The following is a 21,066-nucleotide window of genomic DNA, read 5'->3' as shown; positions in this document are numbered from 1 at the left end:
GTACTTTGGAGTGCCTTGCTGAGCCGCTTTGCAGAATTTCGAGGCTTTTGAAGGCTTTTTCGACCTATTTTGAAGCTCCTATTGCACTTTCGAGTCATTTTAGGGTTGCCGCTGCAGAACCACCTCAATATTTCATATATTTTCTTGATGTTTGGAGGATATTTCAGCCGACTTTGGCACTTAGCATCTGTTCAAGGCACCTACAGCACCAACTTGTGAAGATCTCCCTCACCTCGTGATCTGCTACAGCATTCGGAGCTGTCTTGCTGCATTTCGATGAGTCAAATAAAGGCTCTCAGCCTTGAGTTGTCCCTCTAAATTGAATGTCTTTGGAGTCAATAAGAGGTCCTCTGCCTTGGGTTGTCCCCCAAAAATAATTGTATTGTGTTTTACTTTCGTTGATGGTATTGACCACCCAGTTCAGAGCAAGGGGGGATGACGAGTGATGTTTTGCCCTTGCCGGTCGCAAGCTGACTGAGAAGTCACTATTACACGGGAGGTGTCGGATAGTTGGACTTGCTCTTTGCAGTATTGCAGTGGAGGGGGGATCGGTCTACTCTTGCGTGTTGGGTCTCACACCTCTTTGCTCTGAAGGGGGGTGTTGGAGATATCATAGCCAAAGAGTGTGGTGATGTGATGTGTTAGTGTGTAGTACTAGGTGATCTAGTACTAGTTTATGTGTTGAGTCTTGTGTGAGTGCCACATGTCATCATGGGACTATCCCATATGCACTAGGTGCTAGAGTGTGTGTGAGTAGCCTATATAAAGGCTTGTACTTCACTTGTCAAAATATACTTGATGAATGAATGAAAGCCTTTGTCATGTCTTCATTTGAGCATATGAGCATTATTTCCTCACACCCTAACTCTCTCTCTCTCTCTCTCTCTCTCTCTCTCTCTCTCTCTCTCTTCACCATGTTTCTAACAGCTCCCTTCATCCCGCTTACATATCACGAGGTGAACCAGGTCATCCAAGAGGATCTCTTACAGCTACACACATTTAGGACCTGGTTGCCACTGTGGGAGCTTCCTGTCAAGCTCAACTTCTAATAGAGACCATTGCCTGTGGATCTCAGCAGAGGGCTTCATTGATCCACCAGGATATACACAGATCCACCTCCCCCACTCCTTGAGGATATCGATCGGATATTTCTGCATTTCATCACACCGTCTCTGTATTGAGAACGGCTGAGTGGAGGGTGTACCTAGAGAGGGTGACATTTTCACTCTATGCGATCACCAGGAGGATCAAGTCAGAGGAGCACTTCTCTCTCAGATGCCCCGTGTACTACAAGATCAGAGGTTGTTACCACTACCTCTTCAAGGATGGGTTCGGACCCCTGTCCAGTCTTCTTTCCTACCCAGATCAAAGATGCTTGGCAGCCTTCATCCATGAGGCCATCTGACATAGGGAGTCTTTGCTCCAGACATGTAGGCATGATTAGGGTATCGAATTGCAATTATAGAAAAGATTGAGGTGTAGCATGATATGGACAACCTAAGATTGCAAGAGAATGGGATACGGGTTTCTTTACCTTGGAAGTGACAATCACAATGTTATGCTAGTATTCAGCTTTGACATCAAAACACAGATGAAAGGAGCTTATTTCAAGGGTTGAACGACCCTCATGTGAAGACTGAACAGCCTAGCGGCCAAGTACCTACTACACAGGCGAGAGAAGTTGATCAAGAACCCTCATCGCTCTGATCACTCACATGCATACTCATTAGATCACAACAAGATCTACAAGTTAGTGAAACTATGGGTTAATTAGAGTGTTCTACCTCAAGTTATCAACCTAGGAAGCCTACAGTAATTAATTGTTGTAAGGCCCCCTTTTTTTATTGATTGTGTGCATGCATAGAGGCATTGGTCATAGGGCTAGTTTTTAAAAGGTCTAGTTAATATAACTAAACTAGTTCTAAACTTTGGTCCTAGCTATTGTTTTGCTGAATTCTTCCATGGAATACCGAGTCTCTTGGAGATTTTGGTTCTTGAACATCTCAAGAATGTTGCCAGAGCATCTACACTGTACAATGTTGTTTTCCATTATTAGATTCTTATATGAAGGAGAAATCATTGCAAAACCTATTCAGGACAAATCAAAAGGCATCTAGACAGGAGCTCAGCAGGATACCCCAGCATGGGGAGGAGACAGAGGCTTTGTATGGATTCCCAGAGGCACCTCCATGAGATATCTAGGCTTCCAGGTTGGCATTGAGGTGTCCCCGACGCAACAGTTTGCCCTACTTCTTGAGAGCATCCGGAGAAAGCTGGCCTACTGGAGCACGGCTAGACTTTCTTTGGCCGGAAGAGCCCTGGTACTCAACCAGGTTCTACTAGCGACTATGTGGTACGTTGTGTCATGTTGGTGCTTTCATGCTGACTCGATCCGTCAGGTGAGGAGATTGCTCCGGAACTTCCTGTGAAGTGGTGGCAACGGTTCTTAGGACACTAGGGCCGGGGTTTCATGAGATACTATTACTTTACCCTCCTCGCAGGGAGGACTTGGGGTTCTTGATCCTGAGATGCAGAGCAGAGCCCTTTTAGTCAAACTTCTTGTTAGAGGTTTGACTCCAGGAGATCAGCCGTGGAAGCAGTTCCTACTATGGGATTCACCAGTGCACCCCCAGAGCAGCAGGCCAGTGGGCAGGTAGAGTTAGTTGGATCTTCCTAGCGGACCAGCATTCTCAGCCTTCCTCACCACTTGTGAAAAGGCTTATTCAGATATGGGATCACTTTCGACAACACCTCATCAGAGCAGTTCCCTCCTCCAAAGAGGAAATTGCCCGACAGCCACTCTATCATAACCCGCTGGTTCGATATCAGGGATCTTCCCCTAGTACAGAACTTAGGACTCCCTTGGCCAGATGGCATGCTCAGGGGGTTGTGACAGTCGGAGATTGGTTCAGAGGAGGTGTGGAGATGTCAGAGGAGGAGATCAGAGATAGACACAGGCCACTTGGACAGATTGTTGCCACCAGATTACTGATCATGAGAGCTATTCCTCAGGAGTGGAGGGATATGCTTACAGATCCAGCCTATGTTCATCCTATCTCTACTTGGTCAGGTTGTTTTAGTGAGGCTGGGCTATGCATTGAAGTTCGTTTAGGACCGGCACCGGAGACGGACCCCTCTCACAGATTGTATCCCACTCAGCCCCCCTGGATCGACAAGAGCTCCTTTGGCAGAGAGTCAGGGTCATTGGTTGCCTGGGTAAGGAATGGGCCACTGATCCTTCCAGGTTGACCATTGCAGAGGATCCTAGATGGAGACTTTGGATTTTTCAGGGTCGACCTCTTGCGGAGCTCGACTGGGACCCAGGTGAGCTGGCATGGCCAGCTCCGGTGGCAGGCGTTCGTCCTCTTTCTTTTTTCCAGTACTCGACGAGGGCAGGTTACAGGCTTCAGCAGAGAGACTCTCATCACCTACCATCTGCCTCACAGCATTGGCACGCACAGGGACTTACTGCAGAGCTCTTGCTGAGCTACTGGACTCACTTTTGGGGCATCAGTAGAGCCAGGAAAGTCTCCTACTTTCTTTGGCTCACTATACATAGGGGTATACCTGTGGGTACTTGGCTTCAGCAGATGGGTAGTTGTGTATGCGTTGTCAACTTGCAGAGGAATCTAGTAGGCATTGTTTATGGAGCTGCCCCAGCTCTAGAGTGGTATGGACAGGTATCTTCAGGTTGTTCTCATATGTTACATTCGAGTCCTTTCTGATGACATGGGGCGCTGCCCTTTGGGGGAGAGGATCTAGAGCCTTTGCTCTCTTTGATTCGAGCCAGGAGACCACGGTTTCTTTATGCAGCGTCGCCAGAGACAGGGTCCCACAGATGTCAGCATCATGGAGCCGCAGGATTTACTTTTAATACCTGTACCAGCTCAGGATTCCATGCCTACTTCACCTGCAGGGTCAGCCTGGGAGGTGATTTCCAGCATTGCCCTATGGCGGATATGGTGTTCGCGATGTTCTTTTGTCCTTGGGGGCCATTTATGCACGGAGGCTGACACTCTCGCTTCCATTTGGGCGGAGATTATCTTCACTCTCAGGAGTCAGTGGGAGCGGTGTACAGGCACCTCTTTGGCAGCTCGTGGGAAACTTTTATCCTTCATGAGGACATGGGACTGCTCATTATTTTTTCATTTGACCCCTTTTGGGATGTCGTGGCATTTTAGACCACCACCATGGTTTTTTTGCCACATTGTTGAGTCTAGGGATAGAGTACTTTCTCTCCCACCTGTTGTATGATTCGTTTTGAATGGAATATATCACTTTTTCTTTTTTTTTTTAACCTATTCAGCTATTTATTGTATGTCATAGATTTCCTAGTTTGGTTCCATCTAGAGTTCTGACTAACCGTTGTAAACAAGTCAAGTATTATTGAGGTGTAATAAATGTACAAGGATACTAATCCTAGCAGGAGGGAGTCCTCATTTAGACCTCATGCAATGTTGCTATTTCAGTACCATGGGTCGCCTCATTGCACGAATCCAAGCCTTAAATATCCCACAAGATGTTATATGGGAAGCATTGGCTTTGTATGAGAGAATTACAGAATAAGTGCACACAATGCAGGGGTTGTTAGAGCAGATAAGCAGCTCCGTTGGGGTGAAACAGGGATGCCCCTGATCCCCACCCTATTTGGCCTTAACATTGTTGAGCTGGCCTCTTTCGTGGACACAATAGGAGGCCCAGGCTCGACTTTGGCAAAGACTGCCATACCTATAATGCTACATGCCGATGATGTCATTCTGATCTCTGACACAACAAACAGACTACATATATATTTAATAGCGTTGTAGAACTTCTTCGAGAGTTGAGACATGGACATGAACTTGGGTAAAACAAAGGTTATGATCTTCAACACCAATGATGCTCAGCTTCAGCACAAGGCATTCACACTGTAGGGAGTTGGTTGGGATAGTCGAATTTATGTATATTTGGAATGCACCTTCATAGGTCTCAAGTTTACCATGAGACCGGCAGCACAAACATGCTTGACTAGAGGGCGCGCTTTACTAGCAAGACGCGAGAGATAGTGCTTAAATACACACTTCCAGCACGTGACCACAAAAAATCACACTTTTTTAATTCTCTAGTTTGACCAGACGCCCTATATCCAAGTGCTTTTTAGGTAGTAGACCTCAGAGAGGATGAATGGACCGGTTTTGAGAGACTATGCTATCTCGCATGACCCAAGGGAAGAGGTGCACTCCGCACAACATTATCATGACAGAGTTTACTATGAAACCCGTCCACATAGATGCATTCCAGATCACCTATTTGGACCAAGTCTGATACTCGGCTGAACTGATGTAGACCAACGGAAACTACCATGGAGGGCCCTTTCATCATCTCTACAACTTGCAACAAAGGGAGACAAGCAGTGTTGGTATGGGACCCAAATCGGTCCCACATAGAGCTTAGACTACTTTATGACACCGAGACTTGATTCACGATAAATGTTAAGACATGGCAGGAAATTACTCCGACACATGGAGTCCTTCCTGTAGTTCCTAGGATCACAAGTATCTTGTTTTGTTTTTTGTTATTGGGGGTGTGATAGGACACCTCCAATTTCTCCCATAGGGGGTGTACTTTCATGCTGAATTCAGTCTCTTAGTATCATAGGTTTGTTTGGACTTTCGAGACATTAATAAACCTTTCTTTTCTTTCTTTCTATCTTTCTTAAACCCTGTCCTCTGCGTAATGATTTGGTGTTTTTGTAGTCCTGAATTGATTTCAGTTTGTGGCCCTTAGAACTCGGATTTATAGATTCAATAGATAAGATTTGACTTTAAATGGTTGTCAACATGGCCGTTTAGCAACGTTCTTACAGTGCCTAGTTTGTCAAGGGATATGGCTTCACTCACGTGCATTGAAAACATACATGTGCACTCAATGTTCAAGTAGAAATTTTTTTAAATAGAAAAAATATTCAACACTCCACAGGGTTTTTTCACTCTGAGTTCAAGCCCATTTAAAATGTTTAATGTGCGTATGCATTCAATATTCAAAGTATTTTGGCATTCCTGATGGTTAAACACTAGTAGACAGAATACTGCCCTATATCAAATCATAATTTGATAATATAATAAAGCATATAGACGGCTGTCCCTCAGACTTCCTATGATTAGCAAAGGAAACCTGCTATAATGCCTAACCTAAGAATCGACTGCACAGACATCAATAAGGCATAAAGAGAAAGGGAACCAAATACCTGAGTTATATTACTGTATTCCTCCCCAAGAGTTTGAACACCTAGACCGGTTGTGAGGAAATAGTACAAAGCCTGACCAGCCAGTTTTGTCTGTGAAGAGGATAAATTGGTCATTTGACTGGACAAAGACTGAAATTTGTATATAGCCCCCAGAACTTCCTGATGTCTTTCCCCTTTTGCAATCTAATGTGATAGCCACGGAACTAACTCTGTTTTAAGATTCCTGTGTGCATTATACTCTTGAAATGACACACAGGCTGAATCTCATAATGATGTTTAAACATGCTTCCAGCTATCAGTTAGTAGTATGAATCTGTCAGTCACCATGATCAGACTAGATTTCCTATCCTCCTGTAGAAAATGCCAATACACTACCTATCATATGCATTTCTGGTTTCACTTATATGTTCCCATCAAGATGCATATTCGTAATCATATGCCAGGCATACAGCATACCTCATGTTGGTAGGATATGGCATGCGTTGTACCTGCAAAAATAGCCACACCTGCTATTAAGATCTGACCTGAGGCTGGAAGGCGCTTGGGGGGGGGGGGGGGGGGGGGGATCAGGTACGCAAATGAAAAATCTGATCATCAAAGCTCAACACATATTCTTCCAAATCCCAAGGTATATTCTCCGCATTTTAAATATACCTTTGTAAGCCTAGAATATATCCAATCATACAAATTTAGATTTTTTGTTGTTCTAAAGTCCAAAAATCTACACACAAAATAAAAGAAAAAAAGAAAGAGAAGAAAAAAGAGGTAACAAAAACTTTTTTGAAAAACAAAAGGAAGACATACTTAGCAAGCAAAGCAACACTTATGTCGTCATCAGCACCCAAGCTATACTGGGTTTCTAAAGACCCGCGGAGTCTCCTGGGCAAACCCAGTGCTAACTAAAATACGTCAAATAAATAAAAGAGAAAGAAAACAAGAAATAAAGAAGAAAGTAAGAAGGTGACTAAGCAAATCAAGAAACAAAATCTTCCAAAAAACAGGAATAAAATCTCTCTCTCTCTCTCTCTCTCTCTCTCTCTCTCTCTCTTATTTAAAACATAAAAACTAAATGGAGCCCTTACACTTATGTACTGCTTCCTACAAAGATGCAAAATTACATTCGTAACTTAGAAAGCACATGCATACTCAATCAAACTCTCTTTTGAAACTAAAAGAAAAATGGGCTATTCAGCTCCCCGCTTTTTGTTTCTAGCTTATGTTCGATCGTTCTAAAAATGCCTAAGGCCAATACACCATAGATAAAAGACTTCATATCTAAGATTGTGCGCACTTTTTAAATTATTTTTCTTGGATTATACCTCTTGTGTATAAGTGATAAAATTACTACATTGAGTAATGAAAGAATCCTTAGTTGTACGAAGGCGGGAAAATCTATGTAATTGGGAAGAAATGACTCCATATTTTGCCAAATCAGAAATGTTTGAGTCAATGTGAGGCATTTTTATAATGTGTAAACCACTATATTCAGGTTGTTCACGTTTATCAAATATGTCAACCTCTAATCCTACGGAAGATTGAGAAGGTCTACGATCTAAGAAAACATAAGAATCCCCTCTTGAAGTGCAGTTCGGTTCACAAGAGTCACGAGGATAGATTCCTTCTCCAAAAGCACAAGCGTCTTTGTACATAAAGTCTTGAAAGTCAAGAACATCTGGTACAAATAAATCATCTATAAAACGCCTAACTTGGCTAAGCTTTTGTAAAATGATAGGGCAGGTATTAATAGAAATAAGACATTGCATAAATTCAAATTCATAAGTGACGAGATAAAAGTTTGCTAAAAAGACAGCACAATTAGTGCCCATGGGGATTCTTATAATTTGTTGAAACAAAGAATCACCTATTGTGATGTAAAGACATCTTCAACAGCTACTACCTTTGTGTATCTTTTCTTTTTAGAATCAATGTCATGTATTTAGCCACAAAAAGTCAAAACATAAAGCTGTTTTCTCAACTTTTAGCACTTCGCATCTATCTTTGTCAAATCTCAGCTTGAAAACTTCAGCCACTAGCTTTTTTATTCTAAACTTCAAATCTTCTAGCTCGATCTTTGTGTAAAGGGTAGTAAAATCATAGGTTTGTAGGAGAATAAGAGACTCTTTTTCCTGAATGCTTCGAGAGGAATTATAAAAATTTACAACAGGAATCACTCCTACAGAGCCATTTAAAATCTTGCTTGAGTGCAAGGGGACATCTGCCTCCTTTAATAAGTCCATCCAAAGTTCATGGACACTAGGCAACATGGCTTTGAAGTAGTAGCTTAGCCATTTAGAGATATCCGTCAAAGTAGTCTCACAAGCAGCTGCTATAAATCTTGGTTTTTTTGGAGTTTTGTGAAACTTCCAAGCAACACAAAGAGATGACAATGTGGCAAATGGAAGGCTGAATGTACAAGAATGAGTGCAAAAAATTATGGCACCAAACCTAGAGGTGTTCAACTTCTTTCATGAAAGGTGGTTAACATACAACAATGTCTTGGGATTCCAATTAGAAAGCAATTGGATCACATCTCCATTGCTACATGCCTCAGCTTACTACATGTTTAGTGTCTACCCGTAAGACAAGATCCAAGCCACAAATTAATGCGCCTTTCTACCTGTTCGATAGACTCTCAACCATATTAAAATCACTATATATCTAGATGAATCCAGAAACATGCCCAAATTCATTCTCTTAAAACACAACCTAGTGCAGTTTCAATTTCATGATAGTCACTCATAAGGTTGAAAACCATAAGGTCCATCACACATAGCAGCAACTGGCTACTATGACATCCCCACTGACATCATCAGCGCCCAACAATTTAGAGTTTTCACTTTGTTTGCTACAGTTCTTAACAGGTCTCTAAACCTCTTCTTTGGCATGTAATATTTGCTTAGCATCTACCTCTATGGCTAGAGGCTGGATTTTCCTCTTCAATGGACAGTCCTTGACAATGTGGCCACTTCTACCACACATGAAACAAGATTAGGGGAGATTCTTGTAGATCAGCTACTGTCGTCAAGCGTGACATGGACATAACTTCCAAAAATTCGAGCATCTCATCTAAAAGATCCATAAGTAAATGGGATAGCCACAGAGCCTTTCACACTTAAAAGATCTATCAAGAAAGGGTGCCCTTTATCCCCTTTGTTGTTTGCAATTGCAGCACAGCAGTCCTTGGGCTGGTTAATCGATGATAGTGTGGGAGTGCAGCAATAAAAGAACACCAAAAGGAGAGCAAACACCACGACCAGAAGAACTACAAAATGGAAACAGAGAGGCTGCAAGAGAAATCAAGAAAGGCCGTCTACTACTGGGCAAAACCAAGACTGAGATAAATATAAGGGGGTGGAAGGGGGCCTACTCTAGCCTCGCATAGGGTGGGCACACCCACAAAGCAGCCTTCACTCTACATATGATACATTAGGAGTGCTAACTCTAACACCCCCTCTCTCTAAGCATAGCTGGAGCAAGTAGTGGCAAAAGAGCCCCCCTCTCAACACAAACCGTCTTAGCACGATCACTAGAAATCAGAACTGCAAGCTCCTAGGGCAACGGTACATGGCAAACTAGCTAAGGGTGGCTTGGTTGGCCCCCCATGCTAGCTTAGACTAGGTCCAGCCTAGGGGCGGCTCCCGCAGCAGTAAAACCAGGCCCAAGGGACCCTAAACAGAGCGTGAACCTGAGATGTACACCTGCGTAGAGATCCGTAACAGTCTCACGACATGTGTGGTACCTTGGCGCAGCCTGCCAGCAACCGGATCTGCCCCAAAACACGCTGGATCCTCCATGAACCTTGGCATTGAACACATGGCCCAGGTACTCAACCATCCCCCTCCTACTCTATCCTCACATAGGATCGGCACACCCACAAAGCAGCCCTCACACTACATATGATACATCAGGAGATGCTAACTCTAACAGATAGGTCTATAAAGGGTAAGGTAAAAGAAGGGATGCAAGTTATCTGCAAATGATACAAATATCACTGTTCAGAATGAAAACCATTCAGTAGTGGGGGCACTTGAATGCTTGGAAACCTTTTGTCACGCCTCAGGTTCTCAGATAAACCATGCAAATACAGGGTTTTATGGCACCAAAAAACCAAACCCACAAATCGTGAAGGACACTGGTTGTAAGGAGATTAGAGGATCAATGATGATGACACTCCCGACTCGGGGGCTGATTTGGGCTTCACTTGGACCCATAGGGGTGTGTCAGTCAAGTACTTAGGATGCCAAGTCAGTTTGGGTATCTCTTCTTCGTAGTAGTTTGCTCCTGTGTTGGAGAGTATTTTTCTGGAGTTCATCCAGATTAGACCTTGCATCCAGGGTGGTGGTTGTCAACCAAGTTCTGCTGGCCACGGCTTGGTATGTTTGCTCCTGTTGGTGTCGCTCCAGGGATTGCATCACTCAACTTATAAGGCCTATAAGGAATTTTTTATGGAGCAGGCTAGATGGCACACTAGACACTATTGCCAGGGTGGCTTGGGAGACCTTGATCCTTCCCATGGAGGAGGGGGGTCTCAACATCAGACCCAAATTTGCAATGCAAGGCCCTACTTTGCAAGTTTGTGGTTAGAGGCCTTTTGCCTTGGGAGGAGCCTTGGAAAATTTTCTTCATTCGGGGCATTCAAAAGATCGTCTCTTGGAAAGCCTTCAAAAGGCTTCCAGAAGATCATCAACGACAGTTGGTCAATCACCTCAGAGGAAGTGCCTGGAGGATACTTCAGATAGATGTAGCCTTACCCCATGATTGGGTGGTTACAGATGATAGACCTGTGGCTTGCTCACTTTGGATGGGGGCTTTCTCCGAGACAGGTATTCCTCTTCAGATCATTGCTTTCTTGGGGGCACAGGAGGATGCCTTGGTTTTTGATGTACAGTCAGGTGGCAGGCTGTGTATTTCCTCAGATGACATTCTTTTGGGCACGCCATTTGAGTCTGTCAGGATCATAGGCTATGTGGAACAGGGCAAGGACTCTGCTTGGCATATAGATCCGAGCCCTTATCTCTCTATTTCGGGTTCATGGAGTTGTGGCTCTATGGACGAGTCCCCATAAAGTATCTTCAGTGGGACCCCAGAAAGTGGGAATTGGATTGTTATAGGGAGCCAAGAGAGGAGTCTTCCTTTCTTTGGTTACACGGTCAATAATGCAAGAAGGTTCCAAATCAGTTGTAGAGGTTGGAGACCTTCCAGAAATAGAAAGATTACTTTATTTTTTCGTCTTTCTATACATGCAGGGATTGCAGTAAACAGGTGGAGATTTAGATTTGGGACAGATTCCACTTGTCCAAGGTGCTCATCTGCAGAGTCGATTCATCATTGCTTATGAGACTACAGACATGCGAGAGCCATTTGGTAAGGGGCTGCCAGGATTCTTAGCACTTTTTCCCCCTCTCCTTTCTTCATGACGTGGGGATCAGTGGCTTGGCTCTTTATCAGGTCCTTAGATTTTCTACGAGTGGCAGGATGCAACCTAGGCCATTTCTATTTGACGACATGTTGTTGAGCCTTGCTCTTTGGAGGATGTGCCTATCTCCCGATATAGACCAGTGCATATTGATGCAGATTCTGCTTGGGAGATATTGGGCTAGATGCACAAAGGCCATTGACGGATCTCAGGTCGACCCTTCTCATACCTTGGCTAGTATTTGGGCTGATACCATTCACACTCTGATGGCCAGTTGGGCGAGCATGCAAGGGTCCTCCAGGGCAGCCTCGTCCAGGAGGGTTATATTCCTTACGGAATGGAGGGGCTCCCCTTTTTTCTCAGAGACTACATCAGGGTTGAGGTGGCATTTTCAGCCTCAACCTTGGTTTCTCTCCAGCTCTTTTTGAGTTTTTGCTTACTCTTCTAGAGTGTTTTTTTCTCATGTCCAGCATGATGTATTTCCGCATCGAGCTTGCTCACGCGGGTTTTTTTCATACTTAATAGAAGTCTCTTTCATGGGGGGGGAAAAAAAGGAGATTAGAGGAGTAGTCCATTTCAGATTATTGGGCATACCCATGGGCTTCCACATCTCAATGAAAGACAAGTGGGAGTGGGTGGAAGAAAATCCAGAAATGGCAAGGTCTTCAACCTTCTCTGGCTCGCAAGAAGTTTGTGCCAAATCATTACTCTATCCTTCTGTTATCTATCTCGTGTCTTGTTCATCGTCATCCAAAGCAGTAATCAATAAGTGGGCCTCACTATTTAGGACTTTCTTGTGGGTGGTGGTGATGATTGCAAAAAAAATTCAAAAGTCAAGTGGGAGATTTGTGGCTTACCCACGAATGAGGGAGGGAGGACTGGGCCTAGTAAACATAGAGATGTCAGCTGCAAGGTTACAAGACCAGCAAGATGCAGAGTTTGGAAGGCTTATCCTGAGCTATCAGCATTATTTGGAACAAAACCCTGATCACTAAAGGCAAGGTTCTGTGGACGTCAATTTGGAAGAGACAAGAGAAATCAAGACCCCAAATTAAGTGGAAGAGATTTTCTAGGAAGACTTCAACCTTCATGGCTAATGACTCTATCTGGTCCTCAAAACATCTTGAAGGATGCTTACCTCCCTGAATGCAGACCTGAAACATGCTCTCAGACTCAACAAAAAGGGAATCCAAACTTGGGTCTTTTGTGGGATGGGGGAAGCAAGGTTGGAAAGGAGGCAGACTTCTTCAACAAGAATTCAGATTGAACGGGTTCGACTTACTTTTCATCAGAAACAGGTTGCAGGTGTGGGATAGAGAATCCCTGGCTTGGTTAGGAGGGAGATAAACTTCCTTTATAATGAATTTCATTGGATTGGTACAAAGAGAGTCCTCCTTGTTCCTCTCTCTTTAATCTAGCAGCTACAATAAACAAGAGGTGGCTGAGACATGAAGGTCAGAAAGTATGGAAAAAGAGGTCTAGTAAAATATGGGAACCAGATCCCAGCGAAACAATCATGTCTACTTTGGCTCATCATGCATAAGGCGGTATGGACAGGATGCATAGCAGAGGCCGGCAAAGGGCCCGCTTGCCGGCAAAGGGCCCACTTTATGCCAGGGCACCTGAAGATATCTCACATCTCCTCCTAAACTGCAGAATGTCTATGTTGGTGTGGGATAGGACTAGATTGATCTTAGGACATTTTTCCTTGAGCTACTCCTTTGTTTTGCTGGGGACTGTCCTTGGGAAGGCGGCAAGTCCTTAGGAATCAAATTCTGTAGTTTAACCGGTTACAGAGAAATGCGATGGTTTGCCAAAGTAAATTTATCTAAGCTGCTGAATCACTGCTCATTGATTGATGTGAAGCAGGTGCTCTCATTGGGAAACAACATTAAGAATGACGTGGCTCTTGCTTGTGAGCACCTTGCTGTTACAGAGAAGGTCTAGAATCTGTTGGTGGATGGTTCTTCTAGGCCCAGGATGGGGAAAAAAAAGAGGGCTGAAGCTTCTCCAATGAGGTCTCTCAGTTGCTACTCTGTGGTTTTCTGGGTACTAGTATCTTTCAGTTTCTATGGTTTTACTTCTGTTTCCTCCAGCTTTGGAGTGGTCTTGCCTGTATACACTAAGATAAATTTATCTAAGCTGCTGAATCAGTGCTCATTGATTGATGCTTTGGAGTTGTAAATACTATGAAAACTTTTTGATTTAGTAATAAAATAACCCTCTTTTTCTCACAAAAAAGGAAAAAAAGATCCATAAGGTAGATGCACCTAGGGATTAGACTTAAGTTAATGAAAGAATCTTTCCCACCCCTAGCACTATGCCTAAGGAGTGGCAGTTGTTCAGCTGGGTTGCAGAAAGCCATTGGGAGATCAATGTAGCGAAGAAGATAGGCAGAAGTAGAGAAGAGGGGGAAGGATAGTGGAGGGAGGAGAGTGAGAACAGGAGGGGAAAGGGGAGCTAGGGAAAGAGGAGGTCGAAGAGAGAGAAAGAAATAAAGTTTATTAACGTCTTCAACAGACCAAGGGCCTATGAGACTAAAGAAAAACCAGATACAAGAAGCTATGAGGTGGGGCCACTAAAGCGGGCATCCACATCCAAGGCTGATGTCTGTGATGAGAATGTCTATAAACAGAAATACACTAAGCTGTCTCCGCAAGAGAGAACACACAGAACTATTTGTGGGAGAACTCCTTTTTTTTCTTGACATCATAGCAGGAGAAGAAAGAACATATGTTGTCTGCGGGACCAAGGGCAAGGGTAGAAGAGATGATCTTGGCCAGCAGTGGCTCTGGTGAGGGCTGGTGTCTCGAGGATGGAAAAATAGATCATTGTTGGTAGTCTTGAACCTACAAAGCCTTTCTGGATTACCAGTAAGTAAGGTAGAGCCTGCAATAGGATTGACACCTTGGCAAGATTGTGTTAGAAAATGAAATCCCACCAGAGGGTATCCCACAGTGGAAGACTGGTAGATGAGCCCATGAATTACACACAGAAGCGTTTCACTACGGAATCAAACTTCAAACACTGTGTGTACTTCACAACCATTCATGTGTGTGCAAGCCAGAATAGACAGTGCATCCAAGACAAATATAGAAGCAACACTTATAAATTTCCATCCGTCCACAAACTGGACACAATACAAAAGGAGATGTGGAGTCCCACCAAACCGTGGTCCTCCGATCTTACCAAAAAATGTTCTCCTACTCTCTGCCTGGAACATCTAGATCTCTGAGCCCGCATGCTCCTCTGAGCTTATGTAGACTCTCTGTCCATCATCCCTTCCACCTTGCTGTCTGGATAGCCAGCCTAGGTGGGTAACACTTTGAGCTAAGTCTGCAGCCCTTTGAGTCTCCTTCACATGTATAGGCCCAAGGATGGTCCTCCTGCTGCTCCTTTCTGCTCTTGGACTGCTGCTCCAAGTGATGATGTATGAAGGCCCCAAGGTCCCCTTTTATAGGGCACAAGGCCCCCCCAAAAATAACCAACCCGATAGGGCTTCCTGGCTGACTTGACCAACCCACCCTGGTCTGTAAAACTGACCGGGTGGGGCTCATGCTTCAGTGCCTTTGTAGGCCCTGCCTGGGCCACGTGGCAGGCTACCACTGGCCCAAGCAGGCCTGTCCTTTAGCCGACCAGATCTGTCATGACAAGCAAGAAATCACTAATCCGTGATAAGTAGACATTAGAACATTATTATATATTATACGCCAATGATGTAACATGTATTTGTGTTTATGATGGACACCGTATGGCAGTGCATCACATGAGTAGATAGGACTCGTCCAGCTGGAGCCACTGCTTCAGACGGCATCAGATTTGGACATGTGACACTTATTCTATTAATAAAGATGTCCACCCACGTGTCTAGGTCCTAGGGGGAATAGGAAGGGAAGGGTGCATTAAGGTGCATTGTCTCTCTTTCCGTCCTCTCCTTCAGTACTTCCATCCCATCCCTCTCTCTCTCTCTCTCTCTCTCTCTCTCTCTCTTTCTGCATGGGCCATTTCTCAGGCCCTAACCCTTCTCCTAACCATCACATTTCATTCCAGAGCTTCCTCTGCCCCAAACCAGGGCCTCTTGCAGGCCTAAAACCTTCCCAAGATAGGCAACTCCCTGCATTATCATTTCCGCCTCTGTTCAGGGCATTCTCAGCCCACGTTCCCTGCCCCGTACAATAACGTACATCTGCATCAGCCCTCCATCCATCCTTTGCCGGCCTAGGGGCAGTCACCAGCCCTCATGATCTGATGCTGGCAGTTCCATACTGTTGACGTGGCAGATTTCAGCCAGGTACTTGCTTTCTGTTGTGCTGCCTTTTGTCTCGTGTATGCTGCCCACATGGCAGTCTAGATCCTGTCCATGTGGCAGCCTTGTCACCCTATGGATCACCCCCCCCTATGCATTCCTCATTTGGGGACTCACAAGTGCGGAGGTGACCAACCCTATTCCAACAGATTGATCATGAACACAAACACATGAAAACTATGCCCTTCATAGCTATCGTAGAGCTCCAACTTGTAATCTTTGAATACACAACCATCCTTTGTTCCATTGATATTCTTGGCCAATGGGCATTGCCCGAAACATTATAGATGAGGATCGCAAACTCCTACTATAAAAGGGCAATAAAAATGCCATCATGTTTGTCTTCTTGAAGTCCTTGAATGCAAACAAAGTGTGTTGAAGACTACTATTTATCTATCTATCTATCAAGACTGACTCTCTCTTTAACTCTCTCTCTCTCTCTCTCTCTCTCTCTCTCTCTCTCTCGGGGACGAGCATTTTCTGAGCGAAATCTTCCGAGCGTCTGAGCGAAGGAAAAAAAAAGCTTCCAACTATGCATAAATATGGCAAAAATCGATCAGAAGAAAACATAGTTTCACTTAGAAATATGCAAAGTATTATAGCAATGCCTATTTTATACAAAAATCTTTAGGTGAATCTGCAGGAATGGTGAGAGCATAACGAGATGGCTTTTGAAGAAACCCACATGTAGAGTAGACTTCTCTATGAAAATTCCCTTATGATCGAGTTATGATCCTTCTTACAACTTTTACTTAATAGGGGGTGACATTGAAAACCCTCTCTCAACCTATCTTCATGAAAGAGTTTCTTCAAAGAAAACTCATTGAAGCAAGCCATCCAGGTAGTTTCGCCAGCGAAACCCCTTTGAAGCAAGTCTCCCAAGGTAGTTTCGCTGGCGAAACTACCTTGGACAGCACTTTTAAAAGTGACATAACTTTCATATCCAATGTCCAAATATAGTCATTCAACCACTCAAATTGATCGGAACACCCCATTTGAGCACATCTATGGAGTTATATTTTGGAAAATCTTTCATATATAGTATTAAATATTACATGTATTTTATGAGAGTGATATATAAGCCCAAGTTAATACTTATTTATAGTAATTTAGACTTCTTTAGAAACATGTCCATAAATATGCTATAAAAACACTAAAAAGATATTGCCATATGATATAAATGTGTTAATAAGTAATTATATATGCATAGTATTATTACATTGAGAGTGATTATGAGGAATGTTTCTTAAAGGAATCAACACTTTTTTAAGGTAATAACAGGGGTACAAAGGGATGTCTCTAAATAAGAAAATTATGTTGTGTAAAAATGAATGAGTGACTAGTCTGTATATTTTTATGATAAAGGGATCTAGTTCTAGTGAAAATAAAAGTGTAAAAACCATGTTTCCTAAAGAAAAACATTTTTAAAAATCTCTTGAAAAACACGCTCGGATAAACCTGCTCATAGGTTTTTGCTCGTAAAATTGACGCATCCCTCTCTCTCTCTCTCTCTCTATATATATATATATATATATATATATATATACCCACGGAAAAAAAAGAACAAGGACGGGCTTTTGACACATAGCAGCTTGGAGGAGAAGAGCTTAGGAAATGCTGCCATTTGCCAGCCTTGGCCTCACTACCTCTTGGATTACCACTCTTGGACTTTTGTGGACTCATGAACGGTAACCACAAGCTCTTGGACTACCACCCTTGGACTACAAGCCTTGAACTACCACAAGCTCATGGATTATCAACTTTGGAGTCTTAGACTACCACGAGCTCTTGGACTACCACCTTTGGACTCTTAGAGTACCACGGGCTCTTTGACTATGCCACGTGACACCCTGGACTATCCCTACCTCTTGAATTACCACCCTTGGACTCTTGGACTTAAACGGACTCATGAGCTACCACAAGCTCTTGGACTACCACATATGCATACATGTACACAACACACATACCACGCGTATACATGCACGCACATGAGCGTAGTGGCTATGTAGCTCATAGGTATACACACACATGAGACGAGAATTAATTTGGGAAGGATTTACAACAAAACAAGTTTGGAATAGACTGACTTTTAGAGCTACATTTGGCTTGATTGATTTTCTACACTTGATATCTTACATCACTCGCTACTTGTTGTCTAGAAAAACAGTTTCAGTGAATTTTGTATGCAGATACATTCCTGTATCTTTGTGAAATAACTCCTCCCTTGTTTCCTTCTAAACGAGCTCCTCCTTAGAACTTGGTTTTAGGCTTTGTATGGTTTTGGATCCCATACACAGTGTTTGTCCGGACAATAAATTTGATGTCCGATTCACTTGCTACACACACGTAACCAAGATGCAAGCAAAGGTGGTGGATGATGTGGTGGATTTTAAGTCGATGCGTAAGATAGAGAGAGTAAAGAGCAAAATGAGAGGCAAGCTACTACATTGGAAATCAGAGTAGTGGGTGGACAGGTGAAAAAACGAGCTCAGAAACTTTTAAAGCTATATAGTACGCAAACTCTACCCTTGAACAGCCACGTAAGGTAATAAGCTTAAGCGTGTACAACGATTTGGATTCATCCACTTTAGCAAACAGATTAGGCAAAAGCTAAAGAAGCAACGAAGGAAGGGGAACTGCGCACTCCAAAGAAGGAAGTGGAAATGTAGAGAAGGAAGAGCTCTCATTAGGAAATTCAAGTCCATTGATATATGAAGGATCTCAATCTACAACGGACGTATCTCTAGGGGATGTGTCCAGCCTACAATTCAATATTACGTAGGAACCTGGGTCACAGGCTTGACAAGATGTAGGTGTTCGATAGACGTTTAAATTCTCTCTCTCTCTCTCTCCCTGGAATACGCTATCAATTATAATTTGTAATAGCTGGAGCAGGATCATTCGCCTCAAAGAATTAGTGCAATGACGAAGCATACCAAAGCAACGGCGAAAAGCATCGTGGCAAGCGTCACAAAGATAGGAGACGTATTGTTCATCCTTCTGTTCCGCGCGCATAATTTCGGGGTGGGCTGCTAATGGGAACTGCCTCATCGTGCTGCCTCTGTCTCTTTTACGATCTGAGAGTCAGAAAAACAATGCGAGATTCATCTCAATGCGATATCAGATGTAAACAAGGTCAATAGGAAGGTCGACACGTCGAAAGGCGAGCACCCACCTGCTCAAAAGGTTACAAGGCAATTGCACCGAGTGTGAAAGGATTGCGATCAATCAAAACGCAACCAACGATGCCTCTAAATTTCCAACGGTCTGTACAACGTTGAAGTTAGAGAGGAAGCTGCATCTATTGCATTTTGCAAAACCCAAAAGGAAGATGTGGTTGTCACACTGTTGAGAGCTGCTGTTCGTTCAATTCAGTGCAGTTTCTGTTGGAACATTGCTCTCCGTTTATTGACTCAATACCTTTTGCTATCTACACGTAAAGCCCATTCTATCTTTTACCACAAATTCACGGCTTCCATGCATTTCAAGGAAATGGCGGTGTATTTTGCTGCTTCTAGGCAGTCTGTTCTTTTCCACGTGGGAGAACATTTCTTTCTACAAATCACAAACCTTGGTTTTGAAATCTTTTGCAGGTTTCCTTAGAGCATCTGCATATTTGTGGCAGGTCTACAAATCACAAACTTGGTTTTCAAATCTTTGGCAGGTTTTCTTAGAGAATCTGCATATTTTTGGTCTCCCGGAGAAGGCAATGGAGAAGCGAAATTCGATTTATATTTGTTTTTGCACTATCGAAAAAATAGGTGGCATGTGATTTCCATCTCTCTCTTCCCCCCCCCCCCCTCCTCTTCTCCTTGGTGCGAATCCAAGTCATCTCTCTTTCATTCTTGCTCTCTCACTCTCCCCCCCCTCTTTTCCTTGCTGCATGGCAGCCCACTTGAACGTCGTTCACCTTGTTTAGCTAAAATATAGCTAAATTGCTTTACATTTTGCAGGTTTTGTAAAATTGAGAAATTACTTTTTAAAGGTGAAAATTAAAATGATGCAAGTTCATTTTATATAGTTTTTTGCAAGAAGAAAAGGTTATATTAAGAAAGAAAATGTACTGAAAGTAAAAATATAGCTCAGCTTACCACCACCAGGCTCTAAAAGTGATAGCGAAATCGTCATGATGCTTCCTGAAGTAAGGGTAGCATATCGAGTACATCATGTTGAACGACTTCAAAGAAGTCTAGAGGCAACCTTTGGCACTGTAAAACAAATTTATAACAAGATAGCAGCCTCATTTAGAGGCCCTTGTCCCCAAGCAAAGGCTTGCTTCCATTTCACAAATAGCTTGATTTTATAGCCACTTTAGAATAGAACGTCATAGTGAACGTATAACGAGGCATCCCCCAAAAAGATGGAAGTGGTTTTCCATGTTTGCATTGCAAAAAGAGCGACAGGTGAAACATTCTTTCGCTTACAAAGGAAATTGCACAACTCTCCAAAAACATATGTATATCTGTATCTACATCTATATGTCCATATATATCTACACACAAACGCACACTTGCACACACACACGTAGATATCTACACAAACATAATGTGTGTGTGTGTGAGAGAGAGAGAGAATTAAAAAATAAATAAATCTATGCATGTAAGTAAGTATGTATGTGTGTAGGTATGAATGTATATGTGTGTTATAAACAAATAAATAAAAAGATTGTGTGTGTGTGTATGTGTGCACGCATTCACATGTGCATGTGTGTGTAATAGAGATGACATTGCTAAGAATAACTTGATAAAGAATGACAAGAGTGCACCTTTCATGTTCTAAAAGTGACATAACCAAGCAGAAAGTTCATGAGTGCCATATTGTAGAGCAAATACAAGATAAAGGGACTCCTAATATAGCAAGATGTAACAATGATATATGAGTAGGTTAAGCAATGGATTGTGTATTATAAGGTGAGCAAAGGAGAAAATGTTTCAAACCTTGAGGACAAACCCTAGATCACTCAATTGGGATTATATCATTGGCAATCAAGTGAGGGAATGAAGATTGTATATTCAATATGCAATCTAACCACCCTAATATCAAAGTAATTATAGTATTTTATGATTTTGTTCAATGGGGGGCACCTATTAGCCTAATAATAGAGCTTTGATAAGGCTT

The 21,066-nt window shown here is 43.0% G+C and overlaps 1 protein-coding gene across 2 annotated transcripts in view; it reads right to left on the bottom strand.

Annotated features, from left to right (window-relative positions):
• Window positions 1-19,452, bottom strand: part of LOC147904818 (peroxisome biogenesis factor 10-like) — a 96,180-nt gene extending 76,728 nt beyond the window's left edge. For both annotated transcript variants that reach the window (XM_087395614.1, XM_087395623.1), the window contains exons 1-4: window positions 19,124-19,452; window positions 18,885-19,025; window positions 6,683-6,714; window positions 6,227-6,316 (exon numbers count right to left, since the gene is read on the bottom strand). In XM_087395614.1, the coding sequence (XP_087251740.1) occupies window positions 6,227-6,316; window positions 6,683-6,714; window positions 18,885-18,999 (237 nt within the window). In that variant the 5' untranslated portion in view covers window positions 19,000-19,025; window positions 19,124-19,452. The remainder of the gene's footprint in view (window positions 1-6,226; window positions 6,317-6,682; window positions 6,715-18,884; window positions 19,026-19,123) is intronic.
• Between the last annotated feature and the right edge of the window lie 1,614 nt (window positions 19,453-21,066).

The sequence above is a fragment of the Dipteris shenzhenensis genome, chromosome 2 (genome assembly GCF_047967505.1).
Source record: "Dipteris shenzhenensis isolate YYH24624 ecotype China chromosome 2, Dip_SZ_1.0, whole genome shotgun sequence".
NCBI classification, from domain to species: Eukaryota; Viridiplantae; Streptophyta; class Polypodiopsida; order Gleicheniales; family Dipteridaceae; genus Dipteris; species Dipteris shenzhenensis.
The sequence above is the reverse complement of the archived record's forward strand: the minus strand, read 5'-3'. Positions and strand labels throughout refer to the sequence as shown.